The sequence below is a fragment of the Tamandua tetradactyla genome, chromosome 14 (assembly GCF_023851605.1).
Source record: "Tamandua tetradactyla isolate mTamTet1 chromosome 14, mTamTet1.pri, whole genome shotgun sequence".
NCBI classification, from domain to species: Eukaryota; Metazoa; Chordata; class Mammalia; order Pilosa; family Myrmecophagidae; genus Tamandua; species Tamandua tetradactyla.
In genome coordinates this window covers 62,611,183-62,631,178 of record NC_135340.1, presented here as the reverse complement: position 1 = coordinate 62,631,178, position 19,996 = coordinate 62,611,183, and the positions used below count along the sequence as shown (strand labels likewise).

Below are 19,996 nucleotides of genomic sequence, written 5' to 3'. Positions count from 1 at the left end.
GGTACGTATTTTCAAATCGGCTGTATTAGTAAGGGTTCTCTAGAGAAACAGAATCAACAGGAAATAGTCATCAATACAAAATATATAAAAGTGTCTCATATAACCATGAGAATGTTGAGTTCAAAATTTGTAGAGCAGGCTGTGAAGCTGATGATTCCGATGGAGGGTCTGGACGAACTCCACGGGAAAGGCTCGCTGGCCAAAGCAAGAAAAAGAGCCTGTCTCTTCTGAATCCTTAAAAGGCTTCCAGTGATTAGATTGAGCATTACTTATTGCAGAAGACACTACCCTTGGATAATTACAAATGGAATCAGCTGTGGATGTAGCTGACATGATCATGATTTAATTCTATGAAATGTTCTCATAGCAACAGACAGGCCAGCACTTGCCCAACCAGACAAATAGGTATCAACACCTGGTCAAGTTGACATGTGAACCTGACCATGAGACCAGCACACCATCCTAACGAATATGAAGTGATAATATCACTGTGGTTTTGATTCATGTTTTCCTCATGACCAATGTTGAGCATGTTTTCATATGCTCATTGGCCATCTATACATCTTCTTTGGAAAAATGACTATGCAAACCCTTTGTTTACTTTTAAATTGGATTGTCTTTTTGTTGTTGAGTTGTAGCAGTTCTTTATATGTTCTGGATGTGAGACCCTTGTGAGTTATGTTTAGCAATTGTTTTCTTCCATTCTGTTGGCTGTCTTTTCACTTTCTTGTGTAATGTTTGACACACAGTTTTTAATGTTGATGAAGTCAGTTTTATCTATTTTTTTCTTTTGTTGTTCCTCCTTTTGATCTCACATCCAAGAAATCACTACCAAATACAAGACCATGAAGGTTTTGCCATGTTTTTTTCTAAGAGTTTTATGGTTTTAGCTCTTATATTTAGGTCCCTGATCCACTGAGAGTTAATTTTAGAATATGGTATGAAGGCAGGGGTCCAACTGCATTCTTTTGCAAGTGAATACCCAGTTTTCTCAGCCTCATTTATTGGAGATGTCATTCTTTTCCCCAATTATTTGGCAGCCTTGTCAAAAACCAATTGGTCATAAATGTATAGATTCAGTTTTGAATTATCATTTTTATTCAATTGATCTGTATGTCTATATGTCAGCAACACACTGTTTTGATTACCATGGCTTTATAGTAACTTTTGAAATGGGGAATTATGAGAATTCCACTGTCTTGTTTTGCAGTATTGATTTGGTTATTTGGGGCCTGAGCCAAATTTTGTCATCTAAGAAAAGGATGTTTTATCTATTCTCTCACAGATATGCTAGGAAAAAGAAATGAGCTGTGTGTTAGGTGTTTAATATAGTAGACCTTAAGTAAGAGGCAACATTAACAGTGTAAGCTAAGACTGTATCTTTTGGAAGCCACTACTATTTGTTCTTATTCAACTGTTACTATGTGTTGGTCAGGGATTTAGTTACAGAGAACAGAGTCCACTCTGACTAGGTTAGCAGAAAAGAATTTATCATAGCAGTATTTAAATTTTGTTGACTGTAGAAATAATTATACTATATGTACACTTGGTACACACATGTTGCATAAATATGTAATTCAAATAATTTTCACATTGTACCCTTCTGACACATACTATCCTCACTTTCTATCCAATTTTTAAAATCCCTATTATAGCCCACTGAGTCAATTTCATGATCCACCAGCAGACTGTGACCCAGAAATGGAAATTATTACACTGTAGGTAATTAAATGGCCTAGAGCATCCCTGGAAGGACAGAAGAAACAAACTCAAGCCTGTTCCTGGGCAGCCAAGAGAGCTACCAGTTCCATAAGCACTCCATCTGTATGACCCTCACCCACAAAAACAAATGCCTCTTAAGTCTAAAACTCATGCATCTGATCAACAAAAAACAAATTACATCCAAAACCTGGTATAAAGGAGTCTGGGAAATACAGTAAAGGAAAGTACCCTGGTAGGAGGTTGTAATAGATGTTAAGCAAGATAACCCACCAAAATCAGCCCCAAATCTGCAATGAAATGTTTCTTAAACATATTTACTCTATGTACTTGGGATAGAAAACCCAACGGCACAGGTATACTACAATACACCTTATTTTATTTCTATTAAATTGCTTTTTTTGGTTTGTTTTTGGATATAGCCTATAACTACTACCTCAGTGAGGGAAATTGATAAAACCACAACCAGTGCAATTTGCCTGATGGAACGAAATTCAGAGGAACAAACGAACTGGAAACTTTCAAGTTACATTTCCTTTCACAAATACATCTCTACCCAGTCAGCCTAAGGATTTTTTTCTCACCCTCAAAGAATCTTAGGATTTAAAAACTTTTCCGACCAATAAAGAGAAAGGAAGAACACAGATTAACTTTAACCTCTCTTTTTATTATCTTTTAGTTCAATTTATGCAAAAATTAGTATTTGTGAAAGAACTCAAGTTTACTGAATAAAAGGCATTATTTATAGTTTATAAAGCAATTAAAACAAAATAAGCTCCTGAAGGGGTATTATTTAGTGAAGCAAATAATACTTTTCAACAGATGTATAATTATACAAAAAATGAACTGAAAAAGAAACTTGTATTACGATATTACATAGCAGATTTACAAAGAATTAGTAGAAAAATGCAATAAAGTATCTATGTGATCCCACCAGAGGTGCCCTTTCTTTGATCATAAGAAAACTAAATTTTTTAGAGGTTAGAGCTATTAAGTTTGTAGAAACACAAACACCTAAATTTATTTAATTAAAAGCATTAATTTTAAGGGAAAAAAGTATGTTCTCTATTCTTGGCAAAAACTTTAATTTTTTCCAGTGGAACCAAAACCTCCTGAACCCCTTTCAGTGACATCCAAAACCTGAAAAGAAATGAAGGTGGTAAGTCACATAGTTAATTTTAGAGTCTTTTTCAGTTCTACTTTCCAGCTCTCAATCTGTAAGACTTTTATTCCTGTTACACCATTTTTTCAAAAGGTAGATTATAAAAGGAAGAAAATTAAATAAAAAAAAACTCCATAAATTAAAGTATCTATCTTAAAAAAGCTAAGGAAATATTAAAATTTCACAGTATACTTAAATAATTTATTATCTAAAGTAATGTTACATAACATCTATATGAAAATTATTTCAAGATAGTCTAAAACTAAGATTTTGATTAAAATCTGGCCCACATACTACCATATAATTACAAATAGTATTTTCCCTTCACTTAAGATGTTTTATCTACTTAGCTATATTACACTTACTTGAACTTCCTCTATTTCTGGATAAAAAATCCGTTCACAAATCAGCTGCGCGATTCGATCACCCTTTTTCACTTTAAAAAAACAAAACAAAAGTCTATTTACTGATCACTGCATTTTCCATATCCTGCCTAGTTCAATAAGAGTTAGAGGACTTAATCTGTCATAACATATATGGAACTCAGAACAATCTGTGAGTGTACATACTTAACATACCTTCAAACTTTTCTTTGCCAAAATTAAATAGCACAACACCAACATTTCCTCTATAATCTTCATCTATGACACCAGCTGGAAAAGAGAAAAATAATAGTAGCTTGATTTTTGCTACCAGAATACTAGGAGTATAAGATGACCTCAAAATCATTCTTACGTAGCTTGGAGATTTTTATCCTTACAATTGAATAACAGTGAGCCTTGCTCTGGTACTACATAAAATTTCAAAACTAAGACATGATATTACTAAAACTCATATATAAAATTCATTTCTAAATTCATATAAAAAGAATTTAGAAAATGGTCCTAGTTTTCCAATCTATCACCCCTATTAAATGGTACTTATATCTGACTCCAAGTCAGAGGTAGGTAGTATCATCACAGACTAGTCATCCTCATTTGCTCTCGAACCTGTCTATCTGCTACAAACTTGCCAGAACGACTAGAAGAAAATCATAATTTGGATTTTAAGGCTTTTCCTGGCTGCAAAACTTTTTCCCTTTGAGCTTCCTACTAAATTCCAGATTGTGATAAGACTTTGTCATAAGTAAAAATGTCAAAAAGCCTGGTGATCTACATTGAAATATGTCAATGTTGACATTGTTAAGCACCAGTTTTACAAACAACTGAACGTTCCATTTTTATAATAAAAATGGAGCTGAACCTTTCAATGCACATTTTTCTTCTCTTTTTAATGTGAGATATCATCCTTTCTTAGAGCATGATCTCCCAGAAGAAATTAGCATATAAAATTAATAACGAGTAGACATAAAACTATGCATAATCAGTATCTGTTTGATTACAAACACAGGGGCAGCAAACATTTGCAGGGAAGAGACTTCAGATAGGATCCTGCCAGAGCCCAGAGAGCTACATTTACTAGACTTGTTAAGCAATTATCTTTAGGTCAAGAATTTGAAACATTTCCATAAATGCAGGCACAGGTAATATAGGTACAGCAGGACTTATAATTTTCTTCTTTTAATATTGAGATACAATTCACAAACCATACAATTCATTCACTTAAAATATACAGTTCAATGATTTTTAGTGTATTTAGAGTTGAGCAATCATGACCACAACCAATTTTAGAACATTTTCATTACCCTCAAAAGAAAACCCTACCCATTGGCAGTCACTCTCCATTCCTTCTTCTGCCCAGTTGCCTTTCATATATGTTAATTCTTTCTCCTTAGTTATGAAAGACTGGAGAGTCATGTGAATCTAGTTATATCTAGCTCCATGTAGCTATTTTACATCTCACTAATACCCCACCCCCAAAAAAACTGTTATGAAAGAAGGAAATATATATAATCAAGAATTTATTAATACTGATTAGTAAGACTCCTAAATATTTGAAAGTCAACTGAAAATGCTTTCTCTTTTTTTTTTTTAGATCTATAGTAATTCTCATATAGGAAAAAAAAAAAGCAAACTTTAAAAAAAGTTCCACCATGGGAAAAAATACTTAGAAAACCAACATCTTAAATGATTTTCCATTGGATTACAGCAGAGGTTTAAATGTACCTCTGTGTTTTGTGAATGAATTACTAAGGACAAGTGAACTAAGTTGGATTAAAGTAATTCTTAAAAGGTTCCTGACATAAAACTTTTTAACAGTGAGGAAAAAGGTGAATACAAAAATGGGCTGACGGCAGGCAATGGTGGCTCAGTGGTAGAGTTCTGGCCTGCCACACCAGAGGCCTGGGTTCGATTTCCAGAGCCTGCCCATGTCAAAAGCAAAAAAAAAAGGGCTAAAAAACATTACATCTAGTGTGAAGGAAATGGTGGTCTCATATTCTAGTTGCAGAGGAAGAAAGTTTTGCTCAATTCAGAGAATACTTATCTTCGGTCTCTTTCCCCTACTTCCAGATTATCATTAATAAAATCTTTAATCATTATGAAAAGAATGGGTACAAAGTTGGGATTAGCTATTTTCCATACTGTCTATATGGAGAAAGTTTTGACTGCAGTTTAGACTAAACAAAGAAACCCCTAGGTAGAGCATGTACCAGGATGGAACAAATGACCATAGGCTATATTATCTCCATGCTGGGGAATCTGGAAGTACAGTCTAATAATTAGAATAAATTAGATACAGACCTTATAGACTGCCTATGAGCTCTTTTTTCTACTATAAAAAAAACTGAAATTATCCTAAATGATATGAATACATACAAAGTAAAAGCTAATAATGTTCCACCACTCCCGAGGTAGCGAATGTTATATAATATACTTTACATATTATTTCTTTTCTCACTTATAATATGATAGACATCCTTTCAGGTTAATATGTATAAATTTTAATCCTTCTTTTTGCAGATCCATAGTATAGAATACAGTAAATTTTTCTATCTAACTTTTCTCTTAAATATTATCAGGCATTCAGGTTGCTTTCAGATTTTTCCTATAATAAACAAAACAGTTCTTTGCATGTATCATTGTGTATTATCGAATAGACTCCAAAAGCACTTTCTTTGGTCAAAGGGTGTGTATATTTTAAAATTTAATGAACATTGCTAGATAACTTGGCAAAAAAGGTAAAACAATTCAAACTTCCATCAGCGATATTTGAGAATGCCCATTTCCAAAATCTTTGCCAGTACCAGATGGTAGTAATCATTTTAGCTCTGGTAAATGTGATGAGTAAAAAAAAGGTATCTCATTCCTTTACTTTGCCTTTCCCTGACAACTAGTGAAACTGGACTTTTTTTGTCCCTATATGGTTGCTGGACATTTTCTTGTTTATGATGCGTTTTTTCCCTTATCCATTTGGGTCTTTACCTTAAATTTTATATGAGTTGCATGGTATTTGTTTTTCACTTTATGGTATGGTATATGGTATGGTACTTTACAAAAAACATCCCCTTTTTGTAAAGACTTTTCCTATTATCTGTAAATAGTCTTGCCAGGAACACTCAAACAATTGGGTGCCCTGAATTCTGTTGAGTCAGGTGATCAACCATGACTTCCTATTTTATGCTTGGGACCTGACACAAAAATGTGAAAAGCATTTAACTGACTAAAATAAATAGTCCTTTTAAGTCAATTAAATCAGATGGCAAAAAAAAAAGAGGTCCTCAATTAATACTTTGTTTAGCATGAATCCAAGAAAATGAAAAAAATCAAGAGTCCCAAACTCATTTGCTAATAATCAACTGTCATTTTGACCTTCAAGAAAGATCTAAGACTTAATCTTTTTCCACATAAGGGATATGAGCATTAGGGATCATTATCTTCATGAGAAAGGAGAAAGTACCTTGAAATTATCACTGGAAAAATCATGCATTGGAACTGGCAGAATGATTAACTGACTTCAGGCAAAAGTTTTATTGTGTCAAGACTTTGGCATGTCATTTGTTGGAAACCTACTCTAGTGAAAACTATCCACACCTACCAGATGTGAATTCTGAACAGAATCCTGCATACTCAACTTTTCCCTTTGACCCTTATTTACAGCCTGGGATTTCATACAACATCTCTGTTCAGAAATAAAAACTGTTGCCAACTATGATAATCTTGTGCCTAAGAGACATTTTTAAGATATTTTGCCTCCAAGAACACACCACAATGAGATTTTATGAATAACACCATACCTACCACTAGGCAAACTAACTTTCCATTTCTTTTACAAGAATTTTTTTCAGAGAGTTGCTTTAAACAGAGCAAAAATTAGTAACAAGGCAAAAAGTTTCCACACATAAAAATCTGTGCAGTCCCTAAAGGGACAAGAATTCTAATTTACTGGAGCACTATGTGTCAAGCACAGTGTTAGATACTTTACATACATTATTAAATTCTCACACCCTGCAGAAGCAGGCACACTAATCCCCATTTGGCAGATAAAGAAACTGAGGCTCAGAAAAGTTAAGTAACATCTAGCTAGTCAGTCACAGAGCTGAGATGCAAATCTACTTATAACTCCAAAGCCTATGTTCCTTTCACAATCCTTTGAAACTTCCTTAAAGATAAATCTAATTTTTTCTATCCTTAGGTTCTAGTCCCAGATTACAAAGTATCACAAATTTTTCAAAGTATTTTTGAAAATCAAACATAACTTACTGAGCCCAGGGGGATCCTCAACGTGGCAGTGGGCTGTCAATCTCTGCAATGTAAAAAAGCCCCTGTGGGTTCCTGTCTTGCCGCACAGCACCACCTAGTGACACCATGGGGAGACACCTGGCCCTTCCAAAGAGAAGGAAGGCTTGAGATGGCCCTGGGCCAAGGCCTCATCAGGTGCTGGACCCCTGCGGTAACCCAGAACAGTAATCTAATTCAGTATGTGTTTGGTTAGTGAGGAAGATGGAATAGAGTAATTCCCAGCATTTAATTGCAAGGTAAAGAACAAGGGGTTTGACTTTATACAATTCTGTGCTAAAAAAACAAAACAAATCTGTATCATTGTAAAACATTGAATGAAACTATTTTACCTGAACTAGATTTTATCTGAAAGTAGGTAGAATTTTTGCAAAGCTGTAATTTGTTGTATATTCTGGTATTTGAAATGAGATGGTTGCTCTTTTACTAAAGAGATATAAGTCGTCTCTCAACAGAAACTAAATGAACATTTCAGAATAAATTATTACTGTATATAAACTGTTAATGAAAAAAAAAAGAACAAGGGGTTTGGAATCACATGGATTGTGACTCTAGTTTTCAATAGCTATGTACACTTGGGCTCACCTCAGAGCTAGTTTCCTCATTTGTTAAAAAGGCATATGGAGTTGTGTGAATTAGACAATATATCCAAAGTGCCTGACACACAATGGACAGTCAAATTATTTATTTTTAAGGCCCCTTGATAAAGGACCTTTGTATAAAGGGATGGTGGAGGACTTAGCATACCAGTTATCAGGGCAAAGGTGTCCTGTTAGGAAAGCAGTCACTCACTATCAGTGGGAATAGAGTCAGGATATAGAGACCCTGTCAGTGTGATCTGTACCCCAATAAGGAGATCCAAAACAAGGTGAGAATAACTATACGGTGAGGGGGCCATTAGGGATCCTATAGTAGGGGAGGTAGCAGAGGAGACTGGGCTCCTTCACGAAAGGGTTCACATGAGGAGGTTACCGACTTTAGGAGACATGCGTAAAGCTTTATTATACAGGAACTGGGTACCACTGAGGGCTTTTTAAGGCATGGAATTTAGGGGTAGGGAAGCAGAATGTTTTCTCTTCAAGTTTTAAAGAAGATGCTTTTTATATTTTGCTGAACATGAATGACTCTTATGGAGGTAAGAAAATCCTAACTCACTACTAGATAGACCTGTACTTTCTAGAAACTTTTAATTAAATCATTACTTATGAAAAACTTTTTTCTTTCTCTTATAGTAACAAGCTTTTCTCCCAGATTAGAATGAATTTTGGATTAAGTGAAGATTACCACTGCACCAAGACAAACATCTTATTTTTCAGTGCCCAGTTAGTGCTTTCATATAATGGTCATTTAAAAATTAAATATGGAAAATTATGATATAGTTTCACAGGTATGAAAATTTTCTAAAGAAATAAGACAAACCAAAAATCATTTCCTTTTCTTGAAGATAAAAGTAAAACCTGTGATTTTAAGCAAAGAAATAGTAAATACTAACAGATATTTACAGAATAAAAAATGTAAAGATTTTTTACCTCCTACATCTATGAAGTGTTTTGCAGCCAAGCCAGAACGTGGAGCTAAAATAAAAAAAAAAGAAGAAAAGAAAGGAGAAATTGGCTGTTGTAAATTAGGGGCACAATGCTGGATACAATAGACACAATTCAAACACGTCACTCATATCTCCCATAATGTGTTTATCTTCTATTAACTTTAGTAAATGATTCTGAGTCAAAGAATATAGTTATACTGTATAGCCAAAGTAGGAAAAACAACATTTTAAACTAAAAAAGACCTTATAGTTAATTCAAAACCAACTTAAACCACTCCCACATGACTTCATCATTTGAAGATTTGTGGCATGATAGACATGGGAGCTGGACTGCTGAAAAGAACTGAAAAGTTAGCAAGTGGGAACAATCAAAGACAACTCTTTTAAGAAGGGTGGCCACAAAGGGGAAGAAAGAAAGAGAAGTAGTTGGCAGGAACACAGGACTAGGAATACTTTTGTTTGAAGTTGGGAGATCTGAAAGTCACCACATGCATGGGAAGAGGGTAGAGAAGGAAATAGCACAAAATTAATCAAACAGTAGCAGAGCTTAGTCTAAAACTCAGGCCCCCTACTCATGATTCAGATGCCAAAAGATATGTCTTTATGAAACAAATGGATCAGGGTGGAATAAAAGACCTAACATAGGCCAAGCAAAATGTCAAAAACTAAACCTCAGAAATTCAATCCCAGTATACTTGTTATTCTTAAAGTGAAAAAATAAAGAGCTAAATTTGTACCTTATACTTGCTGACAGGCCTATATTAATTGTCTTGACTTCTAGTATTTCATTCCATAATTTAAATCAGGTACTCCTTCAATAAATGCTGCCCATTCTTTTATGCCCTTTATCTCTGTTCATCTCCTGAATCCCTCTCCAAAACCCTAAAAATGCAGTCAATGCTGCTGAGGAGATGGGGAGACAGCTCATTTTGTTATTTGTTTAAAGGGTGAAGTATCAGCAGTTCTTGCACTCATGGTGAACAGAGTGGTAGTCTAGGTACCCCCAGGAGGGGGTGGGTGTCACAGTTCCATTTGTTCCTTATGATTACCCTTAGGCTAATCAGAAAGTAACTACTCTCTTGAAAAGTTATGAATGCTCTCTAGAGTGAAAACCTGCTGACCTGCATTTTGTCCTAGATCCTCCCACTGGGAAGTGTTTCCCTCTAGGCACAATGAACAGTATACCTTGCCCTAATACAAGCAATGCGAGGGATACCCAAACTGGAAAAAGTTAAGTGAGCTGATATGCTTCAGAACCAAAAGGGACCGGAAGTTTTACTCTCACTAGATAAAATGCCATGTTTTAAATGCTATTTTTCTCCTACATAATAAATATTAACTATTCATTGCCATCTTCACAAAGAAATCTGGCCTCATATGATATTTGATTCTTGAAGGAGGGAGTTTATAGTAATAATGGAACTTTATTATTATTAATAATAACAACATAACTTTACTATTAATAATGGAAAAAGTTACTGTTAATAAAATTACCTATATTTTCAGTTTTTCTCACAGTCTGGGCTGTAAGAACCACCTCCTAGGCTAATGTGAGCATCTTAAAGCTCAAGTAAGGAGTCAGAAATAAAAGGGAGAAATGAGATAGAAGCAAACACAGATATGGAAATGAAAGTTTTCAAATGGCTACGTTTGCCAGGACCAGCGGCTTGTCTTTTTTTTAGGATGCGAGACAAGCTACTTTCCTTCATTCACTTTACCCCAAGTGAAACTAAAATGATGGAATGTACCAGAAAGGATGAGCTTGACAAATAGTACCTGTTTCTTAAATCACTTACCTACTCTTCCATAACATCCAGAAGGAAGGGCGATTTGAATGTCTGTTTTCACAAGAGCTTTTTCCATGGGTGGTATTGTATAACCATAGGCACTAAGACATTTAAAGAAAACAGTTATTTATTCATAAAATTGTTTTCACATATTTCTTTCCATGTGGCCAAGCATATAGATTTACCTTAATATTTTGTAAAATAATAAACTAATTCATGTAACCTTAGATTTCTGTAACCAATCTTGCTAGGAATTCATACACTAAATCTCTAATTTATCTTTGAAAAAAAATGCCTATGAAAAAGGCAGAGGTAGATCTTTTCTTTTAATTTATTATTAAAATTATGACAGCTTTAGTACAATAATCTGAAATTTTTTGATGGGAGGGGGAAGGAGGTGTCAACAAGCAAATGTATTATTTGAACAAGCATGTTGGGGAAGTAAAGGTACATATAAGCAGAAGTGGGCAGAAAGGGGCCTTTAAAAAGTATGTGCTTCACTAACATAGTAACAAAAGAGGAATCAATAAAGCATAAATAATAGCTAAGACTTATTAAGTCCTTATTATGTGGTAGGTATAGCTCTAACTGCTTTATATTATAAATTCATTTTATTCTCACAACAATCTTTTTAAAAGGTTAGGGAAAACATGCAGAAGGAAAAGGAAAAAAAATAATTGGACAAAAATAAGAGGAAAAAAGGTAGAGCCATGTTTTATCTGTTTTGCTGGATAGATTTCACCAAGCAGTGACCAGGGACTTCACTGGCTGAGGGGCTGAGATAATCACTGTCAGCAGCCCCTGAAGATGGGCATTGCTGAGGAACTGATTCTCTACCATCAACCTAACAAATGCAGTCACTGGTGCTATTACTGTAGCCCCTCTTCTTTATGGAAATTTCTGACCTTTGCAATGAGCAGAACTGGAAGTTAAACCTGGTAAAGTAGTACTATTACTTCATTCCTTTCATTGGAATTCTGTTTTTAAATAAACTCTAATTTATTAAAGACATCTGTTATTTCCATATTAATCTCAGTATACAGAAAGTGATGTGTTTCTTAGGACCATACTTAAAAGTACCTTAAATCAAAGTCTTTCCTAGAACTCACAATAGTGCCCAGACATAGCCTTTGGATGTCAAAACTACATCACTCTACTTTCCATGTTAAAATAAAGGACTGAATGAAATTCCCATCTGCTTCAAGTCCGTATCTTGTTTTTCTTTTTTCCTTTTCTCTGTTATAGCTTTGCCTCCTTTGCCTGTACTTCCAACTTAGACCAGTAGCTGTTACATTAGAATCACCTGTGGTGCTTTAAAGTAAATCCTGATGCTTGGGATTCATTCAGTTAATAACCACCTATATCTTTGCCTCCTTTGCCTGTCCTTTCAACTTAGACAGTAGCTGTTACATTAGAATCACCTGTTGTGCTTAAAAATAAATCCTGATGCTTGGGATTCATTCATTTAATAACCACCCCTACAGCAATTGCATTTTGCACCTAATGGTTCTAAGAATTGGGTAGATCAGTCAAGTAGAAAAAGGACCGAATTCAGGGTCAAAAATTCAATTACAGTCAAGCCTTTGGGCAAATCAATTCAGCTCTTTGCATCACCCTCATCTGTGAAAAGTAAGTAAAACTCATCTACTTCGGGATTGGTGTGGGGATTAAACAAAATAGCATGGGGAAAGTTTTTAGTATGAGGTAAAAAGTGCAGAACAAGTGAAAAGTGGTAATCTTGACATCTTTGGTATTTTATTCAGAACCTTTCTAAAATTCCCGGTCCTTGGGCCGAACTAACTATGGATGCACAAGGAAACTTTATTAATCCTTTAAGACAGAACCAGGCTTCAGGAATCCTTAATTCTCATGCTGAGGGCCTAGGCTCACACGCAGGCTTTTCTATTTAGCACAGAATCCCCCTCAGGCCACCCCTTGAGGGCCAAGATGGGTCTTACTCTTCTCGCCCCTCCACGTGGAAGCATTACAGTTGAGTGTTGCGCAAAAACGACATCTCGGTGAACGTTTTTAGATATTTATTTACCATTCTATACTTTTTGCCGAAATCCCTACCGAATCTACCCTGAAGGGGAAAACTAAAATCTTCAGCATAAAAAGGCAGAAATCCTACCTATTCACAAAACGGGTTTCCGTAAACTATGAAGTGAATGTTTTAAACCGTGGCAGCAGATGGCTTGAATATAAAGTAGCACGACTTGGAGCGCTGTAACTCCAGAATTAGGTTTTCAGTGGGGGGTAGGGAAGGTGGCGGCAGGGGCGGCCTTCCTCGGGCCCCTCACTCACCTGTACAGGTCATAGCCCGCGGCCCGCGCGGACCCCCTGGTCGGGGCAATGGCGTGCTCTGAGAGCCGGGCAAAGCGGATGCGCACGCCGCCCTCCTCCGCAGACCGGGCCCGCTTGCTGGGGGAGATGACAGGGGTCTCTTCAGAGCAAGGCATGGCAGTGTAGAGAGCGAATGCGGAGTCCAAGCGAGAGCAGAGAACCGAACAAGAGAACGCAGAATGAGACTCGCGGCAGGAAAGACCAAATTTTAATTTCCCGCCAGTTCCCTTCGGTCCCCGCCACCCCTCCGGACGAGCCCACGATCCTGGCTGAGAGGGGAGGCTAGATTCCAATTCTGGGTTGGGAGACCAATCTCGGAAAACAGATTTAGGATCGGAAATTAACTGAGCCTTTGTAAGCTTTCCAAAGTTAACTACCAGTCCAACCTAGGGAAGGAGCTTCGGTGGTGTAGCCCATAAAATAGGAAGTCGCCCCCCCCCCCATAAGAGGACCCGAATGGTCTCGCTCCCGCGCCCGCAGGGACTCCGCGCTCTCCCACTTCCCCCGTCGCCTGAAGACTGAGGGCTTCACCGCGGACGGCGTCAGGCCCGGGTCTGCAGTCCAGACGCCCCCGGGCGGGGGTGGGACCAGCCGGAGAAATTCCTCCATTCCCACCCCTTACAGAAAGCGTATCCCTCCAACTTGGGCCCCCAATTTTACGGGCTCTTCTGCAGCCTTGGCCCAGGTGGCGAGTGCTGGACAGCGGCCGGAGCGCCCCCAGGAGCATCGTGCCCTCGTCGGGCGGGGCTGGGGGTGGGCCCGAGGGCGGGGCCTGGCCCGGAACCTCCCGCGGCCTGGGCTCCAGGCCGTGGGCGTCGCGCGTCTTTAAAGTACTGAGCGGCGCAGCTCCGAAGGAAATGGTATCCCGGCGCGGGGCAGAGGGAGGTCACCTCACCGGGGTTTTGCCCCTAGTTGGCGCGTCAGCTCTGCCGGACGTGCTCCGGGTCTGCACCGTTGAGACGCGTCCTAGTAAAATGACCTCGGAAGCAGTAACCGCCACCGACCGACGAGGGGTGCACGGAGGCTGCGCGTCGGTAGTCCTCGGGCTGGCGGGGGCCCCGGGCCCCCAGGAAAACTACGTCCTTGGCGTTCTGAATCTTGTTACCGCTTCAGACTGCCTCCCTTCATCTTTTTTTGGGGTTTCCCTATTCCGACAGTATCCCGGAGGACCGCGTCCCGGGCGTGGGTCTGCTCCTCTGCTGACTTACCTGGGGCGGCGCCGCCCGCGGCCATAACTTCCGGGACTCGCCTCGCCTCCCAGGCTGCAAAAGAGTAGGGGCCGCATCCACCGCCGGGGCCAGACGTTGTGCATAGGCTGTGGGCAAGGTGGTCTATTTCCTTACAGCACCTAGAGTGCAAGATGCATTCCTATATCAAAGGGGGGAATGGGGATTCTTCAGTGTAACAGCAAGGACGACTTAGTTAAAATCCTGGCACTGAGTTGGGGATGAATGCTACCTCTCCCTCACGCCTCCATTTTCTTACAATAGCCTGTGCTGGTGGCGCTCTAGGTGTGCTATCATCTGGGAATTCCCTTTATCTCTCTTCTGTTTTGGAACCCTGGTTTTCTGGATCTGGTATCGTCATGTTTCTTAATTTGCTCCCTTATTTTGTTAAAACACTTTCTAGGAATTTACTAAGAAAATTCACGTGAGATAAATTGTGTTCCTGCATGTCTGAAAATGTAATGATTGTAATGACTCCCTTTCCCCAGACCCAGATACAAATCCCAGTTCTTTCATTAAACTTTCCTACAACCCAGTAGTAATCTTTGCCTCCTCTTATCTCCCATAACACATAGGTTATCATTCAATTACTTAGTCATTGTGTAATCTGCTATGCGCACGCATTTGATCTTTGCAACTAATTAGGGTCCTAAACTTTTATGAATCCTTCACACCTATGCAGTGTTTTACAGAAAGGATTTTTGTTTGGCTTATTATAATGCTTAGCACCGAGAAGGTATCCTGCTATTTCTTTATTTACTCTGGATACAGAAAGTGTTTATTATTATCACTTTCCACCTGAGGTTATTTTAGATTAAGAAGGAAAGGCCACCATCTTAACTGAAAAAGAGTAACAGGTTAGGGTTTTGAATCAATAATCATTTAATGGGACATGCCTTATTAAAATAAGGAACAATAAATGATATGAACACTGAACACACTTTGAATTCAGGATGCTACATGTAAGAACTCCACATGTTCCAACCATGGTTTTATTTTGTGCTGTTTTCTTTATCAAAACATGGTTATCCTATCAGCCATGTTGATTAGTTTAATTACGTAAGTCTGGTGCCGACTTGGACCTGTTATGAAGCCAGTTTGTTACCTTACAGACCCAGTTGTCCTTCCTACGTTTGCCCTTACAAGGGATCTCCTATTTAAAAGGGTTGTGTGGTGCTTACTTTATGCCAGTTGTACTCCAGGTGCTTTACACATAATAGCTTGTTTAATCCTCAGAACTCCAGGAAATATGTGATATTATCCCCATTTTGCAGATGGGGAAACCGAAGTGCAGAGAAGTTAGAGTATTTGCCCAATAATGACACAGCTTACAACCAGAACTGAGTGGAGCCAGTATTAAACTTCAGATAGTCTGGCTTTAGAGTCCTTGCCCTTAAACATTATGCTCTTATTGGTTTATATGTGGCCTACTGAGACTACAGCATCTCTTTTTAAATATTTACTTGTTACCTCTCTCCTCACTGCCTGCTTCTTCTCATTTTTCTGGCTCCTGGTTCTGTTCTCAACCCTCAAGATAAAAAACCTTGTAATCTTACTTGCCTCCTTTCTCTTTCAAATCTTCCTTTATCTAAAAATATTCTCCTAGGCTCACGTTATGTTTTAGCCTATTTCATTTTTCTTCCTGTTAAATATTGCTGCATAAAATTACATATTTATGCATTTTACTCGTTAGTTGTATGATTCCTACACTAGAGTGTAAGTTCAGTGATGGATTAAATCAATCTTAGAGTTATTTTTAGATGTTCAAGGTTTATTTCTATCTTTTCTTGTCTTCTTTTGAGGTTTTTTTTCTTAATTACAATTTTCCTTCCACCAATTTGGAAGTGTTACACTCTGGTTCTGTTATTTTAGATAAATTAAAACATTTATTTATCATTAGTGTCAAATCAATCAAAACAATTATATTGCTCCTGGATAATTCAAGGACCTTAGAATTCTTTACCTCCAATAACACTGCTTCTGACATATATGCTTTTATTGTCTAGTATTTCAAATCTCTCTTTTCTTTTAAACTCAGTAGGCATTATTACTGTTTTTTAAAATGCTTATCCACACTTTTTACTCCTTTCTTTGCTCTTTGTTCTGCATCTCAGATCTCTATCTGGGAATCACTGTCTTGCTACCCAAACTTCCTCTAGAAAGTTTCTCCAATAGATGAATTTTTCCCTTGTCAATTTGAACAAAACTCTTTGTCTCTTCCTTAGGAGGGCTGCATTCTTTAACAACAGTTCAGGAATGGAAAAGGTCAGATTTTTGATGGAAATTTGCCATCAGTAGATGGACAATTGTATTATATCTGAATGCAGAATATTCCAGTATGGGCCAAAATACCTCATTATCATGCCACAGTTCACCAGCAAGAGAAATATGTTTAAGCTAGGAAAAGACAGAAACCATACTTTGGGTTTTGGCACCAAAAGTTAGAAGTATTCCTTTGCTTTAAGATCAGATGTTTTTACACCACGGGACAAAAAGCACCAGTGTAAGATTCAGAATGAGTGAGAAATATGCCTATCCTTTGTAAAAAGACAGTTGCAATAGGAGAGATGGGAAAGGTGGGTTGATTTCAGTAAAAAAAAAAAATACATGTAAATATCATATCTGGAACATCTGACTCTTTTGAAACTTTTTGGTTCAAAGTATCGTCACAACACCTCTACGAATGTCTAGTGTTACACATAAATGCAATTTGAAACACCGAACGAGAGTTTAACTTTTGAGACCCACACGATGTTTCTGATAGGCTCTTGGGAAGACCACATACATAGATAAATATTTGCAGATTTTCAATTTCATGAGAGCAGCACAAGAACCATAAGTTTACAGGTAGCTCAATACACCAACAATAAGTTGAGCAGCAGTTAAATTAACTGGTAAGGAGCTAATAGACCCTTATAAACAAGCATTTATTGCTACAAAACCAGTTTGGACTAACAAATTACCATCTCATGGTACAACAAAGACTCAAAGGGATCAAAATACTTAAACCCACAAACAGAGCTACAGTTCTCAATAATCACTAATACACTCGATACTCAATCTCCTCACATAATCATCACAAAACCTGACTCTGCATTATACCAATGTGTGTAGAAGTTTCTAACAGGGAACAGTATTTCTGAAATTGCAGTAGTCAGGAAGGGCTATTCTTTATTTTGAAGTCTTTGTTGAATTGTAAGGAAGTAATGGGAAAAAATCAAATGGCTTAGGAAATTGAGTGCCCATGAGAATCACCTTGAGAGCTTGGTCCAGTGTACATGTCCAGACTCTACTGCAAACGCACTACTCATAATCTACAGGGTGACTCTGTTGCCCATCCCTGGTTAAGGATCACTGCTTTAGGGAGATTTATTTCTAGAGAATCTCCCGTGGCAAAGACATTCAGAAAATAATCTTTTCACATTTAACCAATACTATCAGTTTTACCAAAATCACATTTCTATAGTGTGGGGCTTCTTTAAGGGGCTTGAACATGTCCCAGGAAAGCAACAAATACCACCCCACTCCATATTTTTGGCCTTGGGGAGGTGAGGAAGATAGCAGGGGAAAGCCAGGATCCTCAGTTGGATTTTTTTATTTCTTGGCCCTACTCTTCCTTTCTGCTGTTTCCTGTTCCTTCCTGTTGGAGGGTTAAGAACTTCCTTTTTACATGTACTTTTTCATATGTATCACCCTCCAGTTCCCTGAATAATGACGGGGAAGAAGAAAATAACTGGATTGCCAAGAAGGGTGCTTTCAAGTGTAGTTTAGTAGTCTTTTTTGCTTGCAAATAACACAAATGAGCCTCAGATAGCTTAATTAAGAAATAAAAATGTATTGTAAGAGGTATGTTGTTGAATCTGAGAAGGAATTGGAGTACCAAACCTTAAGGAGAGCAGGCAACTCTTAGAAACCTGAGGTTATATTTTTTCTCTTTCTATTGAACTTTGTTCAAACAGTGGAATTAGTAATCAGCTTTACTTTTTGTTTCCATTTTTGTTTTTAATTTACACTGTGAACACTTCCAGTTATCCTCAAACTTTCATTAAAGCACATTTCATACAAGTTAGGGACATTTTAGGATACAAAAGAATAAGGCAGAAAAGGGGGAGTATTCTAGTTTGCTAGCTGCCAGAATGCAATATACCAGAAATGGAATGGCTTTTAAGAAGAGGAATTTAATAAGTTGCTAGTTTACAGTTCTAAGGCTGAAATAATGTCCAAATTAAAGCAAGTCTATAGAAATGTCCAATCAAAGGCATCCAGAGAAAGATACCTTAGTTCAAGAAGGCCGATGAAGTTCAGGGTTTCTCTCTCAAGTGAGAAGGCACATGGCGAACACAGGGCTTCTCTCTCAGCTGGAAGGACACATGGTGAACACAGCATCATTACTAGCTTTTTCTGCTGGCTTCCTGTTTCATGAAGCTCCCTGGGAGGCATTTTCCTTCTTCATCTCCAAAGGTTGCTGACTGGTAGACTCTCTGCTTCTCATGGCTATGTCATTCTCTGCTCTCTCAGAAATCTCTCACATTCTCCAAAATGTTTCCTCTTTTATAGGACTCCAGTATTCAAGACCCACTCTCCACCTAATCTAGCTTAACAATCACCCTCAATTGAGTCACATCTCCAGGGAGATAATCTAATTACAGTTTCAAACACACAGTACTGAATAGGAATTAGAAGAAACAGCTGCCTTTACAAAATGGGATTAGGTTTAAAAACATGGCTTTTCTAGGGTATATACGTTCTTTCAAACCAGCACAGGGAGTATGCCCTCTAAGGATCATACTTACTTCCTCTCATGTTAACCTGATGAAGACAACATAGTATTATGGAAATCCAAAATCCCTTCAGCAATCAACAGTAGTAATCAGAGGCCCAAGGGTGAGTGTGGAATTCTGGGAAGGAACTCAGTAACAATGGAAAATCAGGCTTTAGAACAGAGGGACTCTTAAGCTGGAGGAAAGTGACCCTTGACACAGGGAGAGGTGTTCACTTGGAATGCTGGATGACAGCCTGTATCTCTGTATAATTAAACATTGACTGGCTTGGTACCTAAAGTAATTATGGCTGAAACTTGGAGAAGGCAGAGGTTACCTGGAAGGTAGGAAGAGGTTGGGGTAGTTGGTTTGTTTTCTTGGTGAAAAAAGGCCTGGGGATGAATAGAAAGACTTTACCTGAGGGAAGAGAAGACTAAAACTAATTCCAAAATGCAGTATTTGTACTGTCCAGGTGTATTAACTAGGGTTCTCTAGAGAAACAGAATCAGCAGGAAATATCCATAGATACAAAATTTATAAAAGTGTCTCACATAACCATGGGAACATAGAATCCAAAATCTGTAGGACAAGCTGTGAAGCTGACGACTTCTATGAAGGGTGTGGATGAACTCCACAGGAGAGGCTCGCCAGTCGAAGCAGAAAGAGAGACTGTCTCTTCTGAATCCCCCTTAAAAGCTTTCCAGTGATTAAATTAAATGTCACTCATTGCAGAAGACACTCCCCTTGGCTGATTACGAATCAGCTGTGGATGCAGCT

At 37.9% G+C, this 19,996-nt stretch overlaps 1 protein-coding gene across 4 annotated transcripts; it reads right to left on the bottom strand.

The window, feature by feature from the left end:
• Nucleotides 1–2,365: 2,365 nt before the first annotated feature.
• On the bottom strand, nt 2,366–19,357 carry DUT (deoxyuridine triphosphatase). Of its 4 annotated transcripts, none has more exons than XM_077127799.1 (8): nt 19,253–19,348; nt 14,442–14,581; nt 13,195–13,333; nt 10,900–10,991; nt 9,087–9,131; nt 3,460–3,534; nt 3,247–3,317; nt 2,366–2,859 (listed from the first exon to the last, which is right to left on the bottom strand). In XM_077127799.1, the coding sequence occupies exons 2-8, from the start codon at nt 14,464–14,466 to the stop codon at nt 2,803–2,805; spliced, it is 504 nt and encodes a 167-aa protein (XP_076983914.1). In that variant the 5' UTR covers nt 14,467–14,581; nt 19,253–19,348; the 3' UTR covers nt 2,366–2,802. The 4 variants fall into 4 exon arrangements, with proteins under 4 accessions (XP_076983914.1, XP_076983915.1, XP_076983916.1 ...); XM_077127800.1 differs by having other exon boundaries at nt 14,442–14,601; nt 19,253–19,344; XM_077127801.1 differs by lacking the exon at nt 14,442–14,581 and having other exon boundaries at nt 19,253–19,357.
• Nucleotides 19,358–19,996: the final 639 nt, after the last annotated feature.